Here is a 10,656-nt window from a genome sequence, read left to right as displayed (position 1 = left end):
AAGAGAATGTCATCTTTGAAAGTGAATGGAATACTATTGTACTTAAAAAAAAATAATTATTTATGCAGATTAAAATAAAAACGAGATTCTGCTTGAGGTAAGTAAAAGCAATTTGCTCAGTTGAGTCAAGCTCTCAAAAGTAAAAAAGAAAAAAACATCAGAGCGGAACCACCCACTGAAAACTTTTGTTTCTGCTGAATAAAGGTTAATTAGTGTACTACACTTCATTTTACAAACACAACACTTTGTCTTCAAATATACGAAAATATCCTTCTTTGTTTTTCTGAAATATGATGGTCAATAACAATTTTATAAACCGAGAGATAATCAAACAAAAAAAAACAAAGAAAAGTTTTAATGTTTTTTATTGGCAGCCCCTTGGCTTTTGCTCCCGGTACTGTTCTGGAGAAGTTCTGACCCCCACAGTGTATCTTGACATTATTGTTAGACTTGCATGATTTACAGCGTTTCATGTTGAGCACAGGATGTTTTATTTTGTTAACTGCCTCCCTGAGAATATGTGACGTCGTCATTAGTCCCGCCCTTGCTGCTGCCTGATTGGTTCAACAAAACCGTTCTGTGTTCTAATTGGCTGCCCATTACACAACACTGTTCCGCAAATCTAGTCTGTTTGTGTTTTGACGTTTTTGGAGAGCTCGTCGGACCATCACACACAGGTCCATTTAAGACACATCAGCGCTCAGCGAATCGGTTCGTAAATACAACCGCTGTAATGTAATGTCCGACTGAAACATGACACACGAAAGTCCCGCTTTAAGGCTTCAACTGTGTCGTTTTATTCCTGCCAGAGGAGTTTTATCAGCTAATGCTAGCTAGCTGAAATTAGCATCAATATAACTTCACCGTTAGCCAGTGGCTGTGTTGTGTTGACTTGGCAGTTGTCACAATTGCTGCTCGTATTAGTCCACAGGCTGATAGTTGTGCAAGCTAGCTGAGTAAACCTAAGATAACCAAGCCTCTCAGTGTGTTTTTAGCTCCTCTATCAGCATGTAAACAATGTAAACTGCATGTAGCCCTGTCCACACTGTTGTTGTCATCTCGACATGTTTCACCAGCTTCATAGCAACATCTTCATTACACTCCTCTGAAAGATATGACAACTTTATCTGGCATCACAGCAGGTTTAATTCATCAAAACCTCATGTCATAAGGTAGCAGGGTTTCTGGAAGGTTAAAATGTGAACTTCAAATGCAGGGTGATTCCAATGTGTGGCATTTATGTTTGAGTTTGTCTGACAACGAAATCATTTTCACAAGTGAACTATCTGATGGCACATGGTTGCATTTCCCTGGTTCCATCCATTTACCAATAATCTGGGTCTAGTCATGCTGCTTGCTGACAAACTGCAAATCAAATTGGTGTTATAAGGCTGCCAAATCAACCCTGTTACTGATGTGAACATGCTGTACTAATCTGTTTCTATATTGTTGAATTTGGGATGGAAAACATTAATCAGTCAGTACACTAGTACGAATAACTACAGTCTCAAACACAGTATACGTTGTATTCATTTTTAGGTTTAATTTGAACAAACTGAGCAGTTTATCAGCAAAAAAAAGGAACATGACAACAGTTTGTAAACTCATGGCTTTTTGGGGTTATGAAAAACTTAGAATAGCAAAGTCTTCTCTGCTTCAAGCTACACATATGTAAGGATTTACTAGTCTTTGTTTGGCTTTTTTTGCTGTCAAAGCTGTACATTTAAACAAGTTAGCATTATTCATGTCAGTATGTGATTGCTTTTTTCACGTTATTTATTTATTTTTTGGTGATTTAAGGTAAAGCATAGTGATGATTTTGAATTTATTTTAAAGCAGTAAGAGATGCAGATTTAGAGGAAGACGTCACTGGTTTGGTTTCTGTGTTGCTCCTTCTTTGATTTTGCTCTGATATGACTTTGCAAAGGTAACCAGAGTGCTGTCTTAAAGGAATAACTTTTAATGATAAAATAATGGCAAACAATTTAAGTAAGATCTTGTGATCAGCTGTGGTACTCGGGTTCATGCTGTACGTGCTACAGGCAGAGCTGAGAGGATTGTAAACTATGAGCGTCTGAGCGCTGTTTTCTGAACAAACTAACTGATGACACAGTTTCTAAACCACTCCAAACATTGTTTTCTTCAGTATATGTTTTTTTTTAGAAGTGGTGTGCCCCATAAAATAAGAATACTTGTTAACATAGTGTGCTTAAATTATCGCTTTATAAAGCCAAACGTATACCAGCATCTTCTTCCCATCATCCACATCATAGATTCTCAGAATAGATCGATTGTTATCCCAACCTCTAAATGCTCAGTCAGTTACATGAGTTAGCAGGTACAATTTAGTTTGTTGTTTTGCTTGTACGCTGTTGTCATGTTAAAATGCTCTGTTTTTCCTTTGTAGGATCAAAAGAGAGAAGACATGGCCTCAGACTCTCCACGCAGACCAAGCCGCTGTGCTGGAGGGGTTCTGGTGCGAGCACAAGCTGCTACGTAAGAACTGCAATCTGCAAACTTCTTTCTTCATAACACAAAAAAAGATATACTGTCCATTGTGCATTTAATTGTTCTTAATGCATTATCATCAGAGTTGACATGCACTCTTTGCTGTCACAGGGAGCAGTCTTACATGGAAAGTGTGGTGACCTTCCTGCAGGATGTCGTCCCCCAGGTACCTTTTTGCTTTCATTCATTCACTCACACAAACTGTGGTTGTATGCTTGTGTCCTAATATCCCAATTCTGCATTGAATTGAGTGAGTACAGCACAAGTTTGTTACTGTGTTCTGTTTTAATGCAGCCCTATGGGGGCTAGCAACAACCCACAATTTGATCTGTCCAGTAAAGCACATGCGACAGCTTAACAAAGTCAAAAGGATGGGGTAGTAATAAGACACAAAAGTGACTAGATATTTAACAAAGGACTGAATCAACTCGACAGCACATAACCCCTGAGAGGCACCACGCAGCAGTCCACACCTTTAAAGCCTCTCCCCTCCTGAACTTAGCACTGGGCTTTAAAGCACTGAGGCCAGGTGCACCTCGCTGAGTAACAACAGAGGTGGCGCTCTGTATTGTAATTTAATTAGCAGCATTAATTTCATTCATCTGTTTTGACGTATTCATGTTTTCATGTATTGTAATGCCACCTAGCCATTGTTACTTTTTCAGATACATTTTACGCCAGAGGTTGAGTCAAAGGCTAAAAAACATTTTACGTCAAAGTTCCCGAAAAATCAACAAGCCAATCTTTTTTTAGTTACAGATGCATCGTTTCAAAATGCTTGAAATGTACAAAATAAAAATGAGTAGGGCTGCACAGTATACAGTTTAATCATCGCAATTGCTATGTACACATGTGTACTGTAGTCACATCTAAGTGCATTGTCATTTGCCAGTTTATTGGTTTTAAAACTACTGTATTTCTCCATATCACAAGAAAGGAGGTTTACCCCATGCTGTTTTCACACTTGCAAAAAACTCCTTAAAACTACCTGAAATTTTCAAATGTTTCAGTATGACTTTGCCCAGACTTTTTCCTGCCAGCTCCCTTGTAAATTCACTGTGAAGTCGTGGTGAGCTGATGTATCCTCTTGTTTTGGTGAACATTTTTTCTGACTGTCTTTTGTGTTTTTCACTCTTCAGGCGTACACAGGAGCGCCACCCACTGATGAAAAGGAAAAAATCATTTGGGTTCGATTTGAGAAAGCCGACATCAATGGTAAGTCTTTACCTGTCAAAACAACTTCATTTGACATGCACGGGTCCCTTCAGGGTTCTAGCTGATGTTGCATTAAAATAATGTTTTGTTTCTTCCATAGAGCTGCTAGTTTGTCTCTTTTTCCTCTCACTGTCTCTTCACTCTGCTCCACCTCTCTCCCTCTCTGAGTAAAACACAAAAATAAAAAACCTACAGCTTTATTATAACAGTGTATTTTGTTATGCAGGAAAGGAACATTTTGAATCTATGTTTTTTTTAATTTTTATTAAGAAGCCTTTTTATATAAAATGTTTTACATCATTTCTCTTGTACATGTTGATGTTACTGTATGCAGCTGGGAGATTTGGCCCATGTGAATTTTACCTTGAACTGACTTTGTTTTTCTTTACTCTTCACACCGAAAAAATATAGATATCAATCTCGGGTATCTTCATTCAGCTAAAAATATCCAGATATGATTTTTGGTCCACATCGCCCAGCACTACTATTACATATACAGATATTAGGGATGCAACAATACTGTCAGCCCACGGTTCAATACGTACCTCGGTTTTTTGGTCACGGTTCGGTTCGGTTCGGTTCGGTTCTGATGGCCCGGGCCGTTAAAGTGTTTCCAGTGTTAAGTGTTTTCAGCAAATTTTACAGAATAGCAAGGCATAAAGAAAGACAGCTACTTTTTTCATTTTAAAACTATTTATTTTACTTTGAAGCAAAAACTAATTCATACACATTCCTTGTGTATGGTGTATTGTATGGTATAAAATAAACAAAACTATATAAAATATAAAATAAAATAACACTTCCAAAGGACAAGTGCTTAACCCTGACAGCCCACAGCTGCCGGTAGCCCATATACAAACTAGGGAAATATTAATTCAAAAGTAAAATAAATAATAAACAAAAATTCACTACTTTCAGTTAACAAACCTGTACTTCAGTAAACTTAAATTGGCCATTTTAAATAAATAAACCTGTACTTCAGTAAACTTAAATTGGCCATTTTAAATAAATAAACCTGTACTTCAGTAAACTTAAATTGGCCATTTTAAATAAATAAACCTGTGCTTCAGTAAACTTAAATTGGCCATTTTAAATAAATAAACCTGTACTCAGTGGCCTACATTAAGATTGTAAAGCGCAATATCAGTTTGGTCAGCTATCTATTCCTCTGTTTTGAGGTTCTTCTGTAAAAAGATAAGCTTGTCGACATTCTCTGCAATAAGGCGAGAGCGATTTGCACTTACAATGTCACCTGCAGTGGAGAAAATTCTCTCACTTGCAACAGAGGTTCCCTGGACACAGAGGTGTTGTTGTGCAAGTTTTGCTCCATGGGGGTACTTGCATATGTTTGTTTTCCACCACATGAATGGATCAGCATCCACATGAATGCAGTCTGCCAACTTGTATGTGGTGACTTCCTCCTCAACGATCTGGGCAATGGGCCTTGTCTGTTCTGAAGAGCTCCCCAAAAAGCTCTGACATTGCAGTCTTCTTCTTGGGAGGGGGAGAGGATGTATTTTCTTCCCTTAGGTATGGCACAGGACTCTTTGCTTGACCCTGTGTTACAAAGAGAATGGCCCTTTAATATAATTACACAGCTACAGTGTATAACATATTACAATTGTTAAAATATCAGTGACAACAATACATCTAATTATATGTAAAAACAATCAAACCACATTTAAAAAATAAAAACATGGTAATCAAATAATACCTGCTGTTCATGCTCCAGAATTTCATCGATGAGATTCCTGAAGAGCCTGTCACGAATGTTGTCATCAAGGTAAGGCAGGGATTTAAACCTGGGGTCCAGGGCTGTGGCCTTTTGGAGGTAGTCATGAAGATCAGGGTCAATATACCTCCTTTCCAGGTCATTTCTTATGGCTGCTTTGGCTTCTTTGACTGTTGCACTGTCATCACCTCCTGATGACATGGATTTGAGAAGAGGAAGGATCATTGATAATGGTGGGGGTTGTTTCACTGCTTATGAGAGTTGTCACTGATTTCAGTGGTTTGAGTAGTTGAATCAGTGCTTCTGCAAGTTTCTGCTCACTATCACTCAACATTGCTGTGTCCTTGACAGACGTTTTCAGACCTTTGTCCAGTAAGGCAGAATAGATGGCGGGCTGCTGTTCTGTGTATCTTTCTCAACATGTCATGTATTGTATTCCACCTAGTTGTGACATCATGAATTAACTTGTGTCTTGGCAAGTTTAACATCTCTTGCTTCACAGTCCAAACGTGGTGGGCAGTAGTGCTTTTGTGAAAAAAAAGTCAAAAGTTTTCTGACCTTCCCCAGGAGACGGGACACGGAGTTGATTGACACTGCTTTCTTGGCTGCAAGGTTGATGACGTGCGCAAAGCAACCAATCTGTGGCCCCAGTCCATCAGCTTCACGGATCACATTGACGATATTGGCTGCATTATCTGTGGTTACAGGGAGTGACGTGTTTGGCCTCTCCAACTTCCACATATTTATTGCATTTGTTAACTCCTGTGCCAAATGGGCACTTGTATGACTTTCATACAGCGGACAAATGTGCGAGAGGGTAATTTGTAACGTAGATCCAGCGTATTTATAAGATGACGGAAGCCCACATCTCTAACAACCGAAAACGGCTGCAAATCCCTGGTGATGAATACCCCCACTGCCTTTGTTATTTTTTTGTGTTTCTCTGGACAAGTGGGGTATGTCTGAACGAACAACGTTTACAACGTATCCAAGATGGTAAATGAAGCAGCCTAATCTGACTTCGTTTTTACCTACATATCAGTGTTACGTAACATTGGACGTGTTCACAGTATGAGTCTGATATGTGGAAAAGAACTTTCTGGCAGACAGACAAGAGAATAAAGCAGCTTTATTATGTGCATGTATAGGATATAAACGTCATCACTCTCGCTCACTCACATTGGTTTGCCCCAACTTCCTGTGGAAATGTTACAAGTGGGCTAGCAGGAGAAAGTCCAGATAAAGTCGGGTTGAAGAATCCGTCTGTTTGTGTTCTCAGTTGCAGTCAGCCAGAAGATGTGGGGACATGTTTTAGGACTAATCTGCATTTCTGAACGGATCGAAGAAGTACAATATGATGTGATAGAACTTAAAGAGATCTTTTTATGGTAAATGTATTTATGCATAGAATAGAGAGTGGATCAAATAATTTATGATGGTAGGATAGTCATTAAAACACATACAATACATAGTGTCCTAGTGTTTCATAATGTAGCATACCCTTTTGCTGAAGTTCACTGAATGTCTCACTTTCTGTTTGCACAGACACGGCCCGCAATCCAGAGTTTCTGGAGATGCACAACGGTACGAGCGAGCCTCCTCTCTGCCTCATGATCGGCTACACTGACGGGATGCAAGTCTGGAGCGTTTCTGTAAGTCACACACTCAGAGACATAAAAAAAACTACAACCATGTTCATTTTCTACCTGGACCTGTGATCCAATTTAACGATAAGTTTAAACTTATATGTGTGCGCAATATGGAGCAATACTTTGCTACTTTTCTTAAAAAAAGGGCTTTTTTGACCCTTCAAAATAAAACACAGAAAAAGTCCAAGGGTTATATTTCAGGCAAGTATGATGACATATCAAGGAAACAAAAACTTGGATGTGCAGCTCACTGAAAACGTGTCAAATGTTTTGTCATACAATCTCCTACTCTGTCATAAGATAACAGACTATTAAAGTCACAATAACAAATCCAATAGACCTGAATTTGATTTAATGGCGGCAGTAGCTCAGTGTGTAGGGACTTGGGTTGGGAATGGGAGGGTCACTGGTTCAAGTCCCGATGCGGACCATAATATGCCAGGGCACTTTCTGAGTGCTGCTGAGGTGCCCTAGAGCAAGGCACAGAACCCCCAACAGGTCTGTTGCGCTCCCTGCGTAGCAGTGTGTAGCAGCCCCACTAATGATTGTCCACAGGTCAGGTATTGAACTTTTAGACTTATGTCAATAGACCGTCCTTACAATTGATTGATTGAAAGAATGTAAACATAAAGTCTTTACTGGGATCAAAAGTCTAACTCTGGTCAGATCATTTTCTGAACCAGGACCTACAGGGACATACCAAGTAGCTGGAAAAACAAAACAATGAAGATCCTTTGCTTAAGGAGACAATAAAGGAAGCATTGACGCTCCTTCACATTTTATTTGGAGAATTTGAACTACACTTCCATGTTGTTTCACTCAGCCAGGAGCGTTTCTAACCATAAAGGACTATTCGAACGCACCCTTAGCTGGTCTGCTGCATTTTCTACTTTTGTCCACTAGATGGTAGTGTTGACCATGTTATGAACAGAAATTGTTCAAGTGTCGTACTTTACCTCTTAGGTCAGGCCTGAAGCTTTTGTTTCTGAAAAAAGGTGTAACTAAAGCACAAGAGGAGGTCATCTAAACATGAGAGCAGGTAGTGTTATCTTTTATTGACAGCCTGTGCAGAAGATGAAATAATAATCTTAAAGGTTTAGTCTGCAGATGGAAACAATATTGTTTAAGTTCAGACTCCATAATCCATTAGAATTCTCTTTTTTAAAAACTTTTATTTCACTATTTTGTTTAGTTACAGTCAGCTGTACAGAGAGTCTCATAGATGACAAACTATGAACACAAATATGAATGTGATTAAAACAAAACTCTACACAAGCCTCTAATATTCAAATCTAAACAAGCATATCCATATGCACCTGTTTATTTGATATAAATTATCTGAATTATTCTTACCAATTACAGTTGTTAAATGTAAATATAAAAATAAATTTGTCTTTGATATATTATCATGATAATATGGAAATAAAACAAAATAATAAAAATCAACTGTCTTGTGTAGCATCTTACATTAAAGACATGCTGATCAGAGTGCGGACGATTCATGAGCTTCAGTTTTCCCGTGAAAATATAAGAAATTCATCATTTTAAATCTGGGATAAAAAGAAAAAGATGCATAACATACGATGAAAATTGGAAACCACTTGACAATATTAAGAAAAAATGGAGAAAATAGAAGACAAAATCGAGAGAAAAAGAAAACCATATTAAAACAAAGCTGTAATAATCATTTTGATGATTATGTGTTAAAAGAAAGTCAATAAAAAGGTAATTTGTCATTTTCTATGTTATTATATTACAAGATAAATAATGAGGCCTTAACGCTGATGTTAACTATCTCTTCAAAATTCAGGAAAGGATGCACTTAATAGAATGTACTTTATTACTTCTAATATAAATATTTATATTTTCTACTTTTTAGAGATGCACCGTTCAGTTCTGGTCTGATTCTGATACACGTACGGATTCCAATATTTTTACATCATAACTAATAATGTTATTGTTGTTGTTGGTAGTATGTGTGAGGCTACACAGAGCTGCAGTAAACCCGGCATTTCATTGTGCTGGATTCACATACAAACAGGAAGCAGTAGAACTGTACTTTTGATCGTAAAGAAGGAGCTGTCTCGTCTGAACGTCGTCATGGAGATGATTTGTGGACACTTAGTTCAGTTTGATCGTCTTCAGAGTGAGACTGTATGAATGTATGAAGTGCCCAACCATATTTCTTGATCAGCGCCGTCAGTCTGATATCTGATACGTAAATTACGTCAATGTCGGACCCAATACCGATATAAGATCGGATCGGTCCCATCTCTATCTATTATTTTTTATGTTGTTTTCTCTACATTACTTTTGTATTACATGCTGTATAATGGGCTGGAATCCTGTCTGATACTGTAAATATCTGTATCTGAACACTATAAATAAACATATTAAGTCATTTTATTGTTCTTTAAACCATAATGTTTCTTCACTCTTAACCCTCCTTTTTCCAACTTGTCCACAAGAGGGAGACCTTCTGATTTAAGAATTAAAGGACTGATTTTGGTTAACTCTGATATTTACAGGTCAAATATCATTAATCATATATTAAAAGGAAAGACATCAAAACAAATGTCACAAAGGCATTCATACTGTAATTACTGCAATATATAAGCCTCCTTTGTTTATTATTTATTCATTTTTGCAAGCTGCATGCTGAAAGGCTTTTTTCTTACGACTGGGCACGTCTTAAACCGCATTAAAAACTCCTCCCAAACCAAATGTGCACAAAGTCTTATTCAGTAAATTCATTTCTTTAAAGTCCAAAAACTTGGAAAATCATTAGACGCTTGTGTCGGCTCTGTGATTTAACAAATTGTCCACAATGCTGCAAAAGGCTTCGCACACCGAGTATCGCCTTTCATGTCGGGGCTGTCACTGAAACATGCAAACTTCACATACATCCTGTGAGATCTAAACACACCAAAGTCCTTAATCAGTCTCTTTATAAACATCCACAGACCTCAGGGAAGAGGACACATTTTACCCGTGAACACTGTGATGTGGCAACTTCTGCGCTTCTAGACGATTTTTTTTCTGTGTTGGTGGAGAAGAGGCTTATAAGCTTGCCCAGATGAACTTGACACCGATTCTGATTCAGACATCGCAGTTCGCCTTGTTATCAAACGCTCTCCTCCCTCTTTGTTTCTCTTTCAGTTTTTCAAAGTTTACGGGATGTTTCTGGCTTGTGTGTTTTCGCAGGGTTTTAAGTAAGCACAGAAGGTGCCCCGCTCTCTGCCTCTTGAGTGGCCCGTGAAGTGTTTGTGACAGTTGCCAAGCCGACACCCTCTGTAATGGCCTAGCGGAGCACGGATATACACGTGTACATGCAACACTTTCACACGCTGGAGAGATGGGGACTTGTGATTGGTTGTATAGATGCTGACAGAGCTGTTTAGGAGATGTAGATTACTGTCGCCTCACACTGGAGAGGTGTCATCCGCCTCAGCCTGATAGGAGGCAGACTGTGGAGGACTAATTGCCTGTCTGCGTACGTGTTGAAGTGAAATGACCTCCTTGGAAGAAAAGTGTCTGCAGAAAGTGTTGGTG

At 38.5% G+C, this 10,656-nt stretch overlaps 1 protein-coding gene across 3 annotated transcripts in view; it reads left to right on the top strand.

Annotated features, from left to right (window-relative positions):
* Nucleotides 1-625: 625 nt before the first annotated feature.
* Nucleotides 626-10,656, top strand: part of bcas3 (BCAS3 microtubule associated cell migration factor) — a 336,126-nt gene continuing 326,095 nt past the window's right edge. For all 3 annotated transcript variants that reach the window (XM_065960137.1, XM_065960136.1, XM_065960138.1), the window contains exons 1-5: nucleotides 626-711; nucleotides 2,408-2,496; nucleotides 2,620-2,674; nucleotides 3,648-3,723; nucleotides 7,001-7,107. In XM_065960137.1, the coding sequence (XP_065816209.1) occupies nucleotides 2,426-2,496; nucleotides 2,620-2,674; nucleotides 3,648-3,723; nucleotides 7,001-7,107 (309 nt within the window). In that variant the 5' untranslated portion in view covers nucleotides 626-711; nucleotides 2,408-2,425. The remainder of the gene's footprint in view (nucleotides 712-2,407; nucleotides 2,497-2,619; nucleotides 2,675-3,647; nucleotides 3,724-7,000; nucleotides 7,108-10,656) is intronic.

Source organism: Labrus bergylta, chromosome 11 (genome assembly GCF_963930695.1).
Source record: "Labrus bergylta chromosome 11, fLabBer1.1, whole genome shotgun sequence".
NCBI lineage: Eukaryota > Metazoa > Chordata > Actinopteri > Labriformes > Labridae > Labrus > Labrus bergylta.
Note: the sequence above shows the minus strand (reverse complement) of the source record. Positions and strands in the feature narration are given on the sequence as shown.